The sequence below is a fragment of the Leopardus geoffroyi genome, chromosome B4 (assembly GCF_018350155.1).
Source record: "Leopardus geoffroyi isolate Oge1 chromosome B4, O.geoffroyi_Oge1_pat1.0, whole genome shotgun sequence".
NCBI classification, from domain to species: Eukaryota; Metazoa; Chordata; class Mammalia; order Carnivora; family Felidae; genus Leopardus; species Leopardus geoffroyi.
The window spans coordinates 47,425,968-47,445,736 of NC_059341.1; the positions used below are offsets into that span (position 1 = coordinate 47,425,968).

Below are 19,769 nucleotides of genomic sequence, written 5' to 3' on the forward strand. Positions count from 1 at the left end.
CAAGTGATCTGTAAAAGGACTGCTCCCAGTATTTTGTGTATCCGTGCAAAAGGCAGGCTAACACAGGGGCCCCCAGTCTCCATTCCCTTTCTGGTGCTGTCGGCTGGTGTAGAACAGTGTGCTGGGAAAGACGCCAAAGTTCTGGATTCAAAACCTATTCAAACTACTTCATTGATCAGAGGGTTGGAAGGAAACCTATAAGTTCAATACCTCATAAAATCAAAGAATCAAAGGACTCTGGAATCAGAAGGAACATAGGGCTCATCTCTTCCAAATTCTTTCCAAGCAAGCACCCATCCTAAGACCTTATTTTACAAGTGAGAACACAGAAGTCTGGAAAGGTAAAATGACTTGTTACACAGCTAATGAGTAGCAAAGCTGGGAATAGAGAACCATGTTTTCCTGCCTCCCAGCAGATTACCTCTTCCAGTCTATGGACCACAGTGGCTGGATGGGAAAGAGAAGGGTTTGGTCTAGAAAAGTCATCCCTTTTGGAAAGCAACAGGAGAACAGGTTTGGAGGTCAGGAATTTGATATCTGGGGAGGTGGACTGCCATGCCAAATTTCAATTTGGCTAAAAGAAGTCCCCACAGGACACTAATTACATGAGTAAAATGATCCTAATGAAATCTGAAAATTATAAATGTGATAGGGAGTAAAATACTTTTTGTGACATTAGAGAGACACAGAGCAGCTTGTTCTAGGAATCCGGGCACAAGCTAACGAGGCCAGTGGATATGGAAGCAGAGAGGACAGATGGACGTAACTTAGAGGCCATGCAGGAGTTACCGGGGTTTGACTGATGGTATAAAGAAAAGGAGTAAAGGGCAGTGAGGAATCATCTCCAAGTATGTCACCGATTATAGGGCAAAAGACCATGTGAGTACTCTCTGCACATAAAGCAGATGTTGAAAACTGGTTCAAAGCCTACTTTTTACTGCCAATGACTCAGAAAAATCACCTTCACATGAAGGATAGCATACTTAATTTTTAAAAACGAATATTCACTTTTTCACTCCCTGTGCACAAGCCCCACCTTTCATCTTTATTGATTCATTCACGTTTTCATTCAATAAAACATGTAGAAGGCTTCTGCGCAATGAGTCCTGGGGTAGCTACAAAAGCCATTCCCAACCTTAGACGCTCCCCGATATACTTTTAAAGTTGAGCCGCTTGCACATCTAAGTGTTACAACAGAGGTATGAACACGGGGCTACGGGAGCACAAGAAAAGAATGACTAATTCTGCCTAGAATTGTTAAGAGAAGGCTCCATAGGAGAGAGGACACTTGGGTCTGAACTTTAAGGACACTCATGTATTCACTGAAAGAGAGAGCATTGGTGAGAATAGCCCATGCAGATACATAAAGTAGTAGAAAATGGTCATATTTAGAGAATGGCCAGTTATGTTTTCTGAAACTGTTGCTGGATCACAGCAGAGTATGTTGGGGCACGGTGGAGAGTTGGAAGAGGGACACAGATAAGCCCGATCGTGAAAGCTGGGCCCAGATATTCAAAGGACTTTTATGGCTTGCTAAGGAATACACAGCTCATCCAGTGGATAAAAAGGAGCCGTCGGAGATTTGTGGGAAAATGAGCTTTCTGCTCTAGATATCCAATTCTTCATTCTTCACGGCATACTAAAATCTATTTAATTCAGTAAGTCATGGGCTACAACTCCTTCCTCATTCCCATTTTGATTTGAGAAAGACTGCATTAGCCACTTTCAGGTCTTCAAGGACAACGTCTCCATCCAAAAAAATACAGATGCCCAGGTGATGGGTTTTTCATCATCCAAGGCAACCACCAGACATCCTCTTCCTGGAAGATGCTGGCTGGGGCTGTTGTCATGCTTTAGGAACCGGTGTCTGATCAGGCCCTGGTTCTTTCTCCTTTGTAAAGGAAAGCACAATATGTTTGAGGCATCTTGAGCGCGCACCCCTCCTTCACCCTGAATTAAATTCACAAAAGCAGAGTTCTCATTTTCTTATCAAGGCACGACACTGCTACGTTAGGGCAGATCGTCCTCCTGTTGTAACGCTGTCCTTCCATCCACAGTATCTCTACTCTGTTAGGATGGACCACCTGCATGTTCTGGGGCTCTGACCAGGGGCTCAGCACCTAGGCATTTCAGGATCATGCCCTGCTCTTTATTCATTTCTGCAGGGTCTCCTTCCCCTCAGATAGGCCCCATTCCTTCTTTAGGTCTCCTGTCAATTTCTTTTTTTCATTTTTTTTTTATAGACACATTTCCCTGCTGCTTACTAATAACCAGAGTGACTGATTGGACAGCTGGTACAATCAAGTGTGGAGAAGCAGGATCCTTTCCCAGTGCTCAGAAGGAATGGAAGAGATAGGCATTTTTTTTTTTTTTTTTAGAAAAAAGATATAAGCTCAAAATCTGAAGCACGTGTCACGGCTAGGGCTGACAGACGTAGCGTGTGTGTCCTTTAAACGGGACCCAAAGGATTTCAAAGGCTGAATCAAATCCTGTACTTGCTTTCTTTTCCCACTTTCCAATTTTACCTTTGTGACAGAAAAAGAAATATGCCTCAGTCTTCCTGATGACACTGAGATACATGAACTATCACCTCCCACAGCAAAGGGGGGAAAAAGCCACCAGGTGACCACTCAACTCTCGGATGTACCCTCGGCTCCTCCAGGAAAGCACGTGGATTTTCGGGGTCACCCCTTTGACTTAGCGCAAGAAGCATGGTGGGAAACACAGTGAGATGCTCTGGAGAGATTAACTATTGTGTCCCTTCCCTTCACTGCCGGGTTCTTAACACGACACCAAAACAGCCAGGAGGAAATGAAGTTGACATCACTTGAGGTGAGATGAAAACAATGCCAGGAAGGGAAAGAAAATCCGTGTAAAGAAAAGGGACACTAAGAACGGCCATGCCTCTCAGGCACTAAGATTCACGGGTCCATAATTGTTTGAGGTCTGCAGTATAGTAGTGATGCCTTTCATCCACGCTTCACCTCCAATGCAAGACCGAATATGGCCTTGTGTGCCCCTGATATGAAATCTAGAAAAATCTCTAGATGCTTTGAAACAAACAGCTAAACATGTGATCTGACTTACAGCGCCAGTCATTGGGCATATGCAAAACAGGGATTTGACTGCCTGCATAAGACATTTTCAATTCAACCTTGAGGAGCCAGCTCAATATTAGAACATGCCTTGTTGAGCCCAAAAGAGGAAAATGCATTGTGCAGCAATTAATAAATGTTTCTTAATAGTGATTAGTTCCTCCCTCATGTTATGCTATTGTGAAGAGACGCCAGAAAGCTCCATATAATAGCTCAGATCTGGAATCTGGAGTCTGGGGAAGAACAAATGTTTGGGACTCATTCTCTCCTGGTCACTCAAGGAAGCTCAAGTCTGATGGCCGTAAGGACAGGAGGCAAAAGGCCACCTCTTCAGCCAGGAAGCTTTGTGATAACTGTGGGAGAGATGGCTGGGTAGGTGGAAGACAGGGGTTAAAAACAAAGATAAGAATCACCTAATAATCACCTACTTGGAAAGTGTGTCTGCAGATTCTGCCATGGTTCTTACAAATCACAAAGAGCTTTAATAATGATAACCCGGTACTTCTCTTCTCTCTTATTTCTTTGGACCAACAGGAAGTTTCCTATGCCATGCAAAGTCTTTAATCAGATAGATGGCATTGCTCTCTTATACAAACTTATGCCCTTCCTTAATACAATTCCAAAGCTATGCTTTGGCCTACCCTCTCTTGCTTGTTCACAGCAGCCAGAACCCCAATAATGCGGCACATTATCAAACCACCTGCAACCCCCTGCCAGAACATTATCAAGCCCAATTCAATTGGTTCCCCTGAAGGAGGGCTCTCCCGGACTCCAGGTAACGGTTGTGAGACGGAGGCGGCCCACCGTTTCTTTTCTCACCTTGGCCCTCATCCTGCGTCTTCCTCATTCTAAACTGTTTTCCCTTTTATTTCATTCTGTGGCACTTTAGGGAGCAATTCCATTAACTGTAATAACAGCGTAGTAATACAAAGAACATCATTTTCTAGTGTTAATAACTTTCATTTTCAAACCACTTGTACGCTCCAAAATTTAGCAAAGCATAAATTTCTCAAGGCTAGCAGGCACCAAATTTGGAGCTTTAAAGTTCTGTTTCCTTGGGGTTTGTAATCAATCTATGTACAGGAGAATTGGAATGCCATTTAAAGTCAAATTTGAGGGGCACCTGGGTGGCGCAGTCAGTTAAGTGTCCGACTTCAGCCAGGTCACGATCTCGCGGTCCGGAGTTCGAGCCCCGCGTCAGGCTCTGGGCTGATGGCTCAGAGCCTGGAGCCTGTTTCCGATTCTGTGTCTCCCTCTCTCTCTGCCCCTCCCCCGTTCATGCTCTGTCTGTCTCTCTCTGTCCCAAAAATAAATAAACGTTGAAAAAAAAATTAAAAAAAAAAATAAAGTCAGATTTGATGCTCAAGCTGCTAGCTTTACTAATGGAAACTCATCTCTGTGCATAAAATAGGCACACGGAGCGTTGGCAAAAGGACCAAAAACCATATTAGGAAATCATGACCACCTGGAAGAGGACCACCACTGGTGAGATGTCTATATCCTATCCCTTTCCAGAATTTGAATTTCATAGCACTAACAGGGATCCCAACTTTAGATTGGTCATCAGGAAAGAACCAAAGGAAAGAATTCTTTCATTAGCATCACGTTCAAATTTATGCAGAACTATCACTGCGTTCCATCTTATTCTGGTCACTGGGACCACAAAAGTGACAGCGGGGTCGAGAACGGTGATCTGCAACCCTGGCTACCCCTTTACTATCAACTTGGGAGCTTTTAATAGATGTCACTTCCCAGGCCCCTACCCACCTCCCATCCCACCAAATCAGAATTTTGCAGGGTGGGGCCATGAGATCTGCATAGTTTCTTAAAGTTCCCCAGGAAATTCTAACCACATGGTCAGGACTGAGATGCACTGACACTGGGAACTGAAGACAGCACGGGAGTAGTCAGCACATTCACACTTCCCTGAGGTTGTTGAATCAGTGATACATTTTAGAAGGCTTCTTTATCTGAAAAAGGAAAATGTTAACTTCTGACGATCAGAGCAAACATACTTTGTTTGAATTACCTCATTTGTCATCACTACCTCTCCCACCCAGCTTCCCTGCAGCAGCTAAGTGTTCGTGGGATGCGGATCTTATTTCCCCGGCAAGACCGTGAACTATTAGATGGTTCTCCACAGTCTTGGGCACACAGTAGGTGCCACCTGGTTTGTTACTGGTAGCCAATGAGAAAGATTCTGCAGAAAGCTGGCCATGTGGAGAACGTTTCAGAACACACAAGTGTTCAACTCTTCTAGCAGGGTTAATTTTGGACTTGGGCTGAATGATCGGAGAAGGAAGCACTTCCCTAAGGATTGTGCCGCTAGAGGCCGCTCTGAACCAGATCCTTGCTAAGTGGCTTTCTGAAGTACAAGCACATCCAAGGGAAAGAAGGCTGCCGAGTAGCACAGGGAGTCATGGCAACATCAGGGTTCCTATTTTTAAACTTGTAGGTGAGCAAGCACACAAAGTGCGTGTGTATACCTGTGGGGGAGGGGATTCTGGTATATTTCCAAAGAATATTCTTCGGAGGTTTTGAGTTTGCAGGTGGCTAACAACCTATGACCATCAGATCAAAGAACTAAACTAGAATCTGTTCTATTAAAATGGTTTTTTTCTCTTCCTTAACTCCGTTATCTTGTTCTCCACCAGAAGGGACCGTTTATGGCCTCATGTCCAGAAGTACCAGGGAATTTTTGATACTTTTAACCATCATATTCTGAAATTCTGATCTTTGTTTCTTAGACTTGTTCTGCTAGCCTCTTCGACAACTCATATGGTATTACAAGAAAAAGAGGTCCCAATCAGCAAGTTAAAAGAAGTTTCTCTGGATGTCCACACTCCTCATGAGGCCAAATGGATGATGTATATTGTCTGTATCCCCACCATCTAGCACAGGATCCAGAACATGGAGGCAACATATCTAGTGAACGTGTCACTAATTCAACTACCAGTGGATGGAATATTGTGAGGCACAGAAGAGCAGCCCCCCCCCCCAGTATATTTTTTTCACTCCCACGGGCATCATTTTTACTTTTCTCCAATCACTGGCTACGTTTCAGCCTTACACAAATCCAAACTTCTCCTGCTTGTCAAAAATGAATAGTGGCCCTGGAGGACATTTGTAAACCATGACAGAGGCCAAGGTCTTGTTTTGTTTTATTACATGTCCTTGACAGTATTTTCAATGGGTCTGTAACCTCCAGGCACTTCAGCAGATTTTAGAACAGAAAGTCAGCTCTCCCTTCAGTTCCAAGGGACTTTCAGGTCTACAAAGACTACAAGTTGCTGTTGTTCCAGATGTGGGCTAGAGGACTTCGGAATATACGGGAATAACGAAAAATGAATCATCCTTTCCAATCCGAAAAGGAAGGCAGAAGCAAGATACAGCAAGGCCGGTAAACAGAGATGCGACGCACTTCAGGACAGATGGAGAAATAAGCAGGCTCAGACTGGGACATCCCTACCACGCGTGCACTGGACGCTGTTCCCAGAGTGATTCTGGGTTTATCGTGGCTTCAGGACAGGAATTCAGCAGAGGCCAAGAAGGGAAACTTTATTACAAAACCACCCTGTCCCTCTGGCTAATGGTGTGTTCACATAGGTCCCAGTCCTGCCTAACAGACTCCACCTCCCACCTCTCTCCTTCTGAGAGACGGCTCTCAGAAGGGTGGACAACATGGGGCAAAGTACACCTGGAATCCATAAACACTTGAGTTTGAAACGCAAGGAAAGTGGGCGAGTGACTTAAACTTCCTGGATCTCAGTTTCTTCCTCTGAAAAATGGAAGTAATAATGCCTCTGTACAGTACATTTTAAGATTCAATAAGGCCTTATAAAGCACTTGGCACATAGTAGTCACTCAATAACCTTTTTTAAAGTAAATTTTCTAAATTGCTGAAGCTTAGTATTTTTAAGTACCAAGCTTTTTCTTGATTATAGGAAGCCGTTTAAATGGAAAATTTTAGAAAGGTATTATAGAGTTCTCTGACTTCTTAAACCAAAGATAATCAATATAATTTAAAGCTCTTAATAATGACCTAACAATGACTATGCTATTCTTTATACAGGGCTGCCTTAAAGGGGGTATATGCTTCCTGGGGAGTACACGGCAGTTTGCCCCCAGTGGTCTTAGACAAGTGTTCCTTTCACGGTCTTCTGCTGGGGTTTTCTAGTACTTTATACACTTTATCGTTCTGTTTGTTATTTCTTAACGCTGCCAGCTGGCCTGAATGATTTTCATCATGTTCATCATTTCTAAGCTGTTGTCATCTGGGAGATCAGATAAGCAAATATCTCAGATAGCACTGGTTGCCTACCGAAGTTATATCCTTGACCACCTCTCTGGTTAACAGAACTTTGATTTTTAACTGGGCATCTTACCGCCCAGGTCAAAAACTAAACTTGTCAGCTTCCCTTGCAGCTAGCTGTGGCCATTGACTGATTTCTGACCAGTGGACTATAAGCAAAGTATGGGACTTCTGGGTAACTTCCTTCAAAAGAGCTTAGCCTCCTTCCTAGCTGTAATCTGTTGCTTGAAACTGAAGTTCGGCAGCCATATTGGGCATGGGGGTGAAGGCCACACCCTACAAACAAAAACGTTGAAAGGTAGCAGGGATCCAGGTCCCAGCAATCATGCAGCTACCATACCAGCTCTGGACAGACTGCCTAATTATGTTTAGTAACCTGTTTAAACTTGGGGAGTGACACTGCATGCCATGTCTAATGTAACTGACTCCACAAGCTGCTTCTTAGGAGTACGTACAAAGGTAGAGTAAATGAACTTGAAGCTAACATAAACCACGTTTACTTTAGGACAAGAATTTCGTGCCAGTGATTTTAGTTCAAAGCCCTTTTCTGCTTTCTTCATGGTTCTTGGTTATGCTCTGGATACATAAGGCTGCTGCCTGGGTCACCTCTCCTCTCCCAGGTAGCAGAGGGAAGACTATGCATGGACGCACGTGCAGTGGGTAACAGAACAGTGAGAATAAAGACCCTGGGTAGCCTATGGGGTCACGATTTTACGTCCCAGGCTACAACACACACACACACGTACACAGATACCTGACTTTTTCTCTAGTCAATAACGAGAGCAATTTGACATACTAAAATTTATGTAGTAAACCACATTATCACATTCTATTGTGCTATTTTTTTTTTTTTTTTTGCCTAAACAAAAACCCTTGGTAGAGGTTTGTTCAAGGGGGGGGGGGGGAAGTGGGGGAGAGTGTCTGGAAATACCCCTGGAGAAAATGGAAAGGAAGTTAAGTATCTGAGTCTTCTCTATGCAGTGAATATAAGAAGCCCTCACATGTTTGTAGTGATGATTCAGTGAGATTATATAGACAAAGATTCTCTGTAGGAAAATGGTCACTTTTATGATCCTCCCGATTAGCCAGTGTAATGAACTTGAAGTTTGTGATCATCAGCCCTTAAGTCAAACACGAAGTGTATTTTGACACACATCCTCATCTGGACTCCTTCTGGGAGCTCTTTCAGGGGATTGTGAAAAGAACTGCTTAGCAGGAATATAACATCATCACAGCGCGGCTGCCATGGCTTTTTCCTGTTGCTTCGTCAGGAAGAATCTTTCCTTTAGAAAAAGACGACATTTACGGATTTCTTAAAAGTATGTAGAACCACTTGACGACGGAGCATACCTCCTTTGCCCAAACAATGAACGTGCTGGGATTCTTAGCACCCATCCTTACGCTCATAGGGACTTCAAAAATGGAATTTAGACTGGAAGGAAATACCTTGTTGGTATTCACAGAGCCAACTCCAGGCAAGCCATTCCAAAAGGTTCCTCCCAACTTCTGTCCCATACACAACCCTTCTCAGGTGATCAACTAAACAGTCTTGGTGGTAAGAAGAACTGGGGAATCTGGTACGTAAAAGCATTTTTATCTAGTTCTTCTGATACGCTCCTCCATCCGACAGATGTAAACATACACGCGTGAATAGGTGCTCTGTGGATGGAGAACACACGCACGTGAATGTACATGCATGTGCATGCGAGCACTCCACATATGGTCCTTGGTGAACATTGGCAGTTAAAGGCAGGAAAGGCTTTAAAGCTTTTAAATTTTTTTTTTTCAACGTTTATTTATTTTTTGGGACAGAGAGAGACAGAGCATGAATGGGGGAGGGGCAGAGAGAGAGGGAGACACAGAATCGGAAACAGGCTCCAGGCTCTGAGCCATCAGCCCAGAGCCCGACGCGGGGCTCGAACTCACGGACCGCGAGATCGTGACCTGGCTGAAGTCGGACGCTTAACCGACTGCGCCACCCAGGCGCCCCAAGGCTTTAAAGCTTTTAAAGGAAAGCTGGTGAGAAGAGAGGGACAGCAAAAGATCAATGCACAGAACAACCCCATCGAGAAAGAGATGGGAAAGAAAGAAAGAAGGAAGGAAAGATGGGGGGTGGAGTGAAGAAGCAGTGATGAATGAGGAGAAGAGAAAGCCCGAGCAGCGATGGAGGCAGCAGGCAGCCCCCGGCCGGCTTCTGCTGCTGGAAACCGGACAAGGGGGAACAGATTTCAGCAGCGGGGAGCTCTAATCTGTCAGCAGCGGCTCCTTCATGTGTGACCAGCCAGCCCAGCTCGGGGACTGGTGCCAGTCTGGGCACGCTAACGCTAACCCCACCAGGCCCTCCCGGAAGAGAAGGAGCCACTGGGAAAAACCGTGAAAGTCGAGGGAAGGTTCCTCTGCCTCGGCTGCTGCCGCCACCACCCTCCTGGCTTCTCCACAGGCCCCTGTCTGTGGGGCTGGTTCAGACCCCTCAGCAGCCCCTCGTGAAGGTCAGTCATGCTGAACAGCCCACTCCTTCCAAATCCTCATCAGCCACATCAGGTCCTGAAGAACTCCCTCCCCAGGAGATGACCACCTATGCACGCCCGACAGCTCCACTGGAGAGGAACCAAGGGAGGGGCTCCAACCTGGATCTGTTTGAAATGCGTGAGGTCTTCTATAGAGGCAAAAGCCACAGAACTATCTCTGCTCTCAAGAAGCTCATGTTAGGCTGACCTTGGCCGGCTACGGTCCAGCCTCCACTCAGGCTTCCAGCCCATATCTGTGACCATAAATGACAGCACTCTAGCTTTCTGGCAACTCGCCTCCATCCTTACCTCCACCCAGCCAGCCTTTATTCTCTGGTGGGAAGAGAGAGCAGATGGAGAAACGACTCCCACTCAATTCCTAAATAACGCCAGCTTCAATTCCCATTAACTGTGAATTTGCACCCTTGTCTGGGTGAGAACCAGGGGAGCAGGAATCGTGGGGCTATTGCCAGCCCAGGGCAAAGGCTAACGGGACAAGGCCTGGCTGCCTGCCAGCCCTTCTGAGGACCCAGTCAAACAGGCAGCATGCTCTGTGAAGAGTGTGGCTCCTCCCTTCAGGACACCTGGGTCCTGTCCTCACCCCACCTCCAACAGACAAGCGACCGCCCTAAGCCTCTGATCCCACATTTGTAAAATCATTCATCATTCTACCATCTATTCTGTGAGAATACATGTATTAAGAGGGTTGGATTAGAGGAGCACCGAGGACCTTTCCAATTTTGATTTTTAAGGGAAGCAAAGGGCTCTTTGAGCTTGGTTAATGTGCAGCAGAAGGAGAGGCTGAAGCCCGATCCCTGAGGCAGGGCCAAGCCAGATCCTGACATCACATAGCCTAAGCTGGGGGGGGGGGGGGTCCCTGGGCGTCATGTCTCTTAAGAAAATAAAATGAGGACAGTGCTTCTTATCTTCATTCGTGCTTTTATCTGCCAAATATTTATCAAGCGCCTATAATGTATCAGGCATTGTGCTGGGAACACAGAGGTTAAAAAACAAAATCCTGCTCTCATGAAGACTGAATTCAACTAGGAGGATGAAGACAACAAAAATACTTAAGAATAAAATGTATATGTCAGATAAGGGCTACCAAGAAAAATGAAGCAGGGGACAGTGAGCTCTTGGGAGGGTGGGCATACAGCTGTCCTTTTAACGGAGGGATAAGGAACATCTCCCGGAGACATGTGCATGGGTCAGGATTTTTGCAAGGATCGTATCAGGTAATCGCACAAGGTCTGGTGCGCAGGACGTACTCAGAAAGACACCAATGCCGGACTTACTAACCCCCACAGGCTGGCTGCCGGGGGGCTACTTTTGAGCACAGACTTATAACTCCTTAACCCTTACCATTGCCACCAACCCACGTCCTTTCTGAGGCAGAATCTGCTATTCAGAATGGGGCCCGTTTTCTCCACTGAGAGCCTCTGCCCTCTGCTCTTTCTTCTTTCCTCTCTGAGACCATCCTATTCCTTCCCATAGACCATGTACCGCCCGTGTCTTCTCTCCCAGCACAGACGTGATCTTCTCCCACCTCACACGTGTCCTCCAGAAAATGGGATTCTTCTCCCATTCACCCTCGCTTTACCCCCTGCCCTCTCCTCCTCCAACTGTAAACAGTTTTTTTTTTTTTTTTTTTTTTTTTTTTAAAGGAGGAAGAAGAAGAAGAGCTGGGCGGAAGGGGATGAGGAAGAAAACAGAAGAATGAGGAAAGAAATACCAACTAGGTCACGGGTATGTTTTAAATTTTACAAGCCAGCCTCAGAATTAAACAGTGATTGTGGGAAGAATCACGTAGCGGTCCGCAGGTTAAGTATTTGCGAATGCTCTTCACAGGTCTGAATTTCAGGGAAGGAAGCAAAGATCACTTACTGAACTGACTATACATCTGATAGGAGAATATGGAGGAGGAGAAGAAAACGGAAGAGTCTGAATAATCCTCAATTTAGTCATTCTTCCATGGACAGTTATAGCACCGAATAGATCTTTTGGGCGGGTTATTACATTCCTCAGTTGTTCCTCCTGCCCCCCAATTTCTATCTCCATCTATACCACTGAGCAGATATAATCTCTCTCTTGCTTTGCTACACATTTCATATGAAAATGTAGCTTTCCTTAGATGCCAGTCAATTTCTTTAATCGGGGGAAGGTCCACTATGCCTGACAGCCCACTTCTAACTATGCTTTTGCAGAACCTTTTGACTGTTCACACATAAATTATATTAAATAATTACATTTAATACATATTTGCCTTACCAGAAATCTGCCTACACTTGGCACTCCATGAACATTTACTAACTAAAAGGTGGGTAATAACCAAGCACCTCTTGCCCGTAATTGTCTAAAAACTAACAGACTCAATTTCCTGTTTATTTCTTAACTTCTCAGTGCTTTTCAGGCCAAGAGAGTCAAGTGGGCATCCCAGCTACTACAGTGGGTCCAAGGATAGGGAGTCTGCCCCAAAGTTAGAGGAGGATAGTGTTTACCACGGTTCTTTTAGGAAGAACTTAACAGAGCCCCTTTCTTCATATCAGCTATCCTTGCTTCTCAAAGGCTGGGCCAGGAGGAGGATTCTGGCCTTTTGAGACAGCAACTTTCACGGGGAAAGAGGCTGCAAAAACAGGTGTTGGGTAGGAAAACTGAGGACACCAGGGGGAAATAATTAGGCAAGATTCGTAAGAGGTTTGCTTTGTTGAGATCCAGCCATCTCCAAGAACATCTACTTTTTTCCAAAAGTGGGGAACATGAGTCCTCAGGACAGACAGCAAGCCCGGAGGTCAGCGGCCAGTATGCCATCACCTGAGTGACAGAAACAGACTTAGCAGAGTATTGGAGCGCACATTCCAAAGGAAAATAACCATTAACTGCTCCCCTGGGGAAGTGATAAAAGAAAAATCTAGACATGTGCCTACTAATAGCTAGCAATTCTTCTCTAGCTCAGGGGAATAAAGACAGGTTTAGACAACTAGCCTAATCACTTTCTAAACACTTTCAGATCATCTGGTACCAAAACGTTAAGACTTTTCTCAGGAACTAAGAAAATCTTTCACTTAGACAATACATGACAGAAGAAATTATTCAATTCTTTCAATCAAATAAAGTTCCCAGTTGGAATAAAATTCTCTCTCAGCATGTCTTGGGCAACAGTATGAGGCACTGTACTACATTTACTAATAAGGCATATATGAATGCTACAAAGTCCCAAAAGAAAATTAATTCTTATTAGTGTAAAAGAAAGAAAGAAAGAAAGAAAGAAAGAAAGAAAGAAAGAAAAAAGGAAGAAAGAAAGAAAGAAAGAAAGAAAAAAGGAAGGAAGAAAGAAAGAAAGAAAGAAAAAGAAAGAAAGGAAGAAAGAAAGAAAGAGAAAGAAAGGAAGGAAGAAAGAAAGAAAGAAAGGAAGAAAGAAAGAAAGAAAGAGAAAGAAAGAAAGAAAAATACAGGAGCCCTGTTAAATTTGAATTTCAGATAAACAAGTTATCTTTTAGAATCAGTATGTCCCATGCAATATTTGGCAACAGATTTTTGCTAAGAGAATTAGCTGCTGTTTATCTAAAATTCCAATTTAACTGTGTTTCTGTACTTCTCTCGCAACCTGTTAAAAAGCCTTGTCCAGCAGCCTAGAATCCATCTGGAGATAGTCACCCAAACCATATCTGGCCAAGTTCCAAGGAGCTAAGAAGTTATCAGTAAGGAATTTGGATTGACACCTGATAAATAATGTTCATTTCAAGGATCCTCTCTGAGAATGCTTACAACACTTCCTTCGGTAACTAACAAGTGAATCACTTCCAACGTGTGTCTCTCTTTGGGTTTCGGCACTTAACACAGAACCTCCGCTCCCTGTCCCCTAAATCTAGATTTATCAACCTCCCTCACATGGAAAGAAAGCCAGTTTGGTCAGGTATAAAGGAGAGCTTCACCTCCCCTTGGGAGGACAGGGCCTGTTCATGTTTCTGGGTTTTCAGGAAAGTGACAGGAGAAGCCATTTCCTGACTCTGTATGCCTGGTGTCATCCTGGGGCTGGGTCATTCCCAGATACCTCCTGAGGAGGCTTCTTCCCACTGCTGCTGCTGCAGAGACATGAGCAGCAGGCCAAGGAAAAAGTCATCCTCATAAAACAACCAACCATTTGCAACAATTTTATTTGCAAAGATTTCCTGCTGTGGCTAAATGATGTGGCTGCTTGGTTTGTTATTTAAAAGAGTGACCCTAGTGAGCCCAGAGCTCGGAAAGGGGGAAAGAGGCTGATTTCAGACCAGGATAAGTAAGAGGAGCTGGGACTGAGCGTGCCTAATTGAATTCCACTGATGATTCTGAGCGCTGTGCCACATGATAATAGCTTAGACTTTGAGGACAGCTCCTTATAGTCCCTGTTGGGCAACCCCAATCCTTTCGGGTCCTGATAGAGAAGGTTATTAAAATATTCCCAAGAGAGGTTAGAGATTGGATTCAAGGGCCCTGAGGAGCTGCAGTTGAGAGGATGGAGGGAAAAGATGGGGTGCACAAGGGATGGAGGTATATGGGCAGGGGAGACAGCCAGGAGAAGAGGTCTCGCAGGCAGTAGATACAGAACCCCAGGAAAAAAAAATCCGGGAATTGGGGCAGAAGAGAAAGTCCAGAGAGGAAAGATCTTAGTGGAGAAGCACTCTGATGAGTCCGAAGACACTGTGTACAGTATGGGAAAGTGGGAAATCACGGTGGACTTTTTGCCGGACTCTGGTCCTCAAGGAATTTATGAATAATCTGGACTGTGTCCCCCCTGTTCTTTTTAGGAGGGCTACACTTTCAAAGATGGAGGCGGGTATTCGTGGCCATCTTGACAAGAATATCTGAGGAAGAAGAGAGGACTGAGGAGGGCTCCCTTTCTGAGCGGCCACAAGACACGGTAACAAAAGTTAGAACCAAGCGTGACTCTTAAAGGTGCAGTGGTCAGAGACCAAACTTCAGAGAGACCGCTTGCATTCTAATGTAAAGTAAGCCAAAGGGGAAACGATAATATCCGCAGATGACTGTGTACCCAGAGGAGGAGTTTTAAGATCAAAGCAGGCATTCCTGAACCAAAGTTTATGGACTAACATCCATTTGATTTCCTTGTGTGGTTTGGCAGACATTTTGGCCTAAATATTTTTCATTGTTAGCATTGGTTTTAATGATCAAATATTTGGTGATCTGCATCAGATTTTAACTTAACACTAAAGACAGCGGGAGAAAACATGAATGCAGAGAACTGAATAAATAGTAAGGTTTTTTTTTAATCTTTAGGAATTTATTTATTTATTTAATTTATTGAGAGAGAATGAAAGAGAGAGAGAGAAGAGAGTGAGAGAGAGAGAGCAAGAGAGAGAGCGAGAGACAAAGAGAACACGAACAGAGTAGGGGCAGAAAGAGAAGGGAGGGAGAGAATCCCAAGCAGGCTCCACACGGTCAGCACGAGGCCCGATGCAGGGCTTGAACTCATGAACCATGAGATCATGACCTGAGCGGAGATCAAGAGTCGGACGCTTAACCATCTAAGATACCCAGGTGTCCCATGAATAAACAGTAAGTTTTTAAAGGAAATCTCCATGATCTCACAGAGAGGAGCAGAACAAGAAAGGTCCTGTGGCATAGGTATGCACTAGGCAGCTCAGCATCTTGGAGGAGGTCATTCATGAACTCCAGGTGTCCTTCTTCCCTCTGCCACACAGGACACTAAGAGTGGGGGGACGTGGAACTGAGGACAGAAAGGTCACTGCTTTCACAGAACTTACAGGGACAACGGATAACAAAGCATAGAACTAGAACTGTTGGAAGAAACGGAACTGGCTGTATTGGGGGAAACAAAAGTTGCACTGAAGGCAGGTAACAGGGCCCCATTAGTCCAGGGTCCAGGAAAGCTGCCTCCATGAAAGTGATGTCAGGACCGAAGCCTAGGGAATGAAAATGAGGCAGGTGAAGAAGCTTCTGCATTTATGTTCTGGTGGGAAGGGGCTCCTGGGGGAATATATTCAAGGCAGAGAAGAGAGCTAGAAGCGAGAGAAAGAACACGGCATTTTCAAAGAACTAAAGCAGGTTCAGTATTGCAGGAATGGAGTGTTTGAGGGACAGCATGGCACGAGACAATTTTGGAAAGACAGGCAGGCCTGTGCAGTGGAAGACTTTATAAACCATATCAAGGAGATGGGACTTTATTACAGGAGCAATGAAAAGCCGTTGAAAGGCATTATGCAGGAGACTGATGAAATCACATTTTCATTTTAGATCACTCTGGGTGCGGTGTAGATTGGAAGGAAGCAGTACTGGGAGCCAGAAGATATTTACGAGGCCCTGCAGCAATGCAGGTAAGAAGAGCCGAACTGGGACGTGGCGCAGGGATGCAGACAGCGAGAGCACTCCAGAGGAGATCTGTGGGGAAGGGCATGGTCAGCAAGGAGATGGCGGGAATGTGAAAGCCAGGACACCTTTGGAATTTTTATGTTAGCTAACTGGGTACCAGGACGTACCCTTTGTAGGTGTACCAATTTGTCTGCAAGAGGATGGAAGAGTAACAGGAGAGAAAGCAGTTCAGCTTTGCATATGGTATGTTCTAAGGCTCCGTGGCCTCCAAAGGAACATATCCACTCAGTTGGCAATACAGACTGGGGGCTCAAGGGAGAGGTTTCAGCCAGAGAGGTCATTTGGGAGAACTTACATGAGTTGTATACTTGGCAATGGAGGACAGAAAAGGAGGGTCTAGGACAAACCCTGAGAAGCACCAACATTGAAGACGAGCCTGCCAAGGACCTGGAACGGAAAGACTAGAGAGGTCGGAAGAAAATCAAGACAGTCTACCAAATAAGCAGTGACAACCAGGGATGGCAGAAAGCATAGATGAAGGTGGGATAATATTAGGACTGGATCACAGATTGCATTAAAAGTAGCTTTAGTTTCAACTCTGAGCTAATAGCTTAGCTGAGAGGCTTTAGTCCAGCTCCCTTCCAGAGGTTAAACTAGTAGGTACACCTTCAACCTCCACTAAATGTATTTCAACCTCCCCAGAGTATACGTTGGTATTTTATGTAAGCCCAATGGTATCCGAATAGGTGTTTTCTGCGTACGTTTCTATTTGTTGGGTGGAATTCATAACGAATTTAAAACGGATGCCCAAAACATACTGTTGAGTAAAAGAAAGCCGGGTCATCAAACAGCAGGGGTAGTTATATTTCCATTTATGTAAAATTATAGATTTATATGGATGTAGGCATACACGCACAGGGAAATACCTAGAAAGATGTTCACTAATTATTTCTACAATGATTCTCTCTGGTTGGTTGTAGCGAAGGTCATTTTTTCTTTCTCTTCTGGGCTCTTCTGCATTGTTTGAGTTTTGACAATGTTCTTGTGCAGCAGTTTTATACAAATCACAGAACTACAGAAGCCTAGTATAGAATCTTCTGCCCTTCATGGTCACACAATACCCGCAGGGGGATGTGCTGGAGGTGTGGCTGGATTAGGAGGTGAGGTCAGGGGAGCCGAACTCCACCTAGATCTTCTTCCTACTGAAGAAATCGGACTAAGAGGAACTATGGAAGCTGCCTCTACAGCACTACCTTCATGCTTAAGGGCAGAGAGGAGAAGCGCAGGAGACAAAATCCAAGGAAAGAACCCTCTTCATGTGCCTACAGACCCACGTCACCTGTTCTCCATTCCTTCCCGGTACAGCATCATTTCTAAGGTAAGGGGACTGGTAGGTCCTCATGCCTACGTGCATGGTGTCTTTTATAGTGATCAAGTACGCAGGGCCCACAGAGGCCCGTGTACAGCTCCAAACTGAACCCCTTACTTGCAGAGTGACCATGGACAGTATACTCCTACGAACCTTATTCTCTTGTATCATAAAATGGAAACGGCTCTTAACACCTGCCTAATAGAGTATTGCTTTGAGGTTAAGGAGGTCAAACACCCATAAACACTTAGAGGAACACCTAGCACATGGTAAGTGAACAATAAGTGGGAACCGTTTTGTATTTCTTAGAACAGGAACCCAGCACAGCGAGCTTTGGATCTGAAACACTCCCACCATCACAAGCCATGGCCATCCCAGTGGCCAGCCTTCAACCTCTGACATCTTGAACTGCCCTTCCCATAGTTTCAGAACCTCCTCCAACCCCAGTCCTAAAAGCCCTCCTCGGACCTCTACCATCAGTGTTCCACACTCACCTATTCAGCATGTTGGACTGGTAGATTCTCTTCTCATGGGTGTTGTAACAACTGCTCTTGGGCTCAGGGATGAAGCTGTGCTCAGACAGCATATCGGAAGCAGCGGTGGTGATTATGGCAATTCCATCCCTCACTCTGGCAGGGAGGCCATAGTCCCATTCATCATAGGACACAGAGATGAGCCCAGTGGGGAACTCCGAGGGCACTGTGTCTGTATCCCCTGCCACCAGACTAGGCACAATCCACGTGTAGCCGTAGCCAGTCAGCCCTACTGAGTTAGCTACTTCAAAGATATAAGTGGCTTCTTCCTTCGTACAATAGAGAAGAATGATGGGGCTTTGAAGTTTCTTGAGCTGGTTCTGGATCTTAGAATCTCCATCATCCAGGGACATGTCCAGCAGGAGGACTTCCTCTAACTCCCAGCCCACGAAGCTGTTCTCGATGGTGCTGCGAATCTTGTTTACAAAGTCCTGGTAGCCAGGGAAGTAGGTGGTGACGATAGAAAAGATGTACCAGTCATACTCTTCCATGATGTTGAGCATTACGGAAGCTTGCTGCTCAATTGATGGGCCAAACTGGAAGAACATGGAGGATTCATCCTAGAATAGTAAAATGTAAAAAAAAAGAAAAAACCAACGATGGTAAGGGAGAGTTGGAATCAATTGGGTACAGAGGTTTGTGTTCATTGTTCACTTTTTCACATGATGCCTTTTAAAATGGGATGTTTGCATTGCAAACATTTGTAATACCTCTCTTCCTAAAACTACCTCCCAGATTCTCTGGAAAATCAACATAGGTGTATATATTCTCATTGTCTGAAATCCTTGGAGCATAGGGTAGCTTCCTATCATCAGATACGTTAGTATTTCTATTGCAAAACACATGAAGAGTTGTATTAGATGGGACAGAGACTCTAAATGGCCTCACATCAGCTCAGGTCAGGTGTCACTGTCAAATTGAGTTCTAGGAACACGCACACTTTTCATTTTGTGAGCCTTCTGAACTTATCACAACGGTGGATGTACATCACTCAATCAGAGTGAATAAATGGAAATGCCATCAATCTATCCTTAAACCTATTGGTGGAGGCGGTAGAAACGCACTGGCCTAACAGGTGGGTGGTACTCAGGTATGGATGGCCAGAGAAAAGCACATGGTAGCAGAAGATTTAATCAGTGTATTTTCTAGAAAAATATAATGGATGAATTAATAGCACATTTAGTATTCCATCTTGCACTGTGACCATGAGATCTGCAAGTTAGAGTAAGGCACACGTAGTGTATCTGAGTTACAAGTTAGAAGGAAGGACTTGCACTCAAGCTCATGTATGATTAAGGTTTATTTCAGAGCAGCACACAGAAGACTGTTCTTTCTCTTACTTGTTTAATACCATGGGTCTCGGTCTGACCAGTGCATTATACACATAACCTTCTGTCAATTCTGAGAATCTTCTGTTTTCTCCCTCCTTTTGCGGGAGAAGCCATTTTAAATTTCTCCCATTTTATTTCACCTGCTGCTCTGAGATGTCAAGCCCTGCATTTTATCTCTGCCTTACAGCTAAAAAAAAAAAAACTCTAAGACCACAAAATGAAGACCCTCTCGGCCTTGTCCTTCTCCCTCAATCCACCTTCCCCTGACTTCCTCCTGGGTAATGGCATCTCTTTT

The 19,769-nt window shown here is 44.8% G+C and overlaps 1 protein-coding gene across 2 annotated transcripts in view; it reads right to left on the reverse strand.

Annotated features, from left to right (window-relative positions):
• GRIN2B (glutamate ionotropic receptor NMDA type subunit 2B) overlaps positions 1-19,769 on the reverse strand; it is a 418,289-nt gene that overhangs the window by 169,095 nt on the left and 229,425 nt on the right. For both annotated transcript variants that reach the window (XM_045466383.1, XM_045466384.1), the window contains one exon: positions 18,105-18,703. In XM_045466383.1, the coding sequence (XP_045322339.1) occupies positions 18,105-18,703 (599 nt within the window). The remainder of the gene's footprint in view (positions 1-18,104; positions 18,704-19,769) is intronic.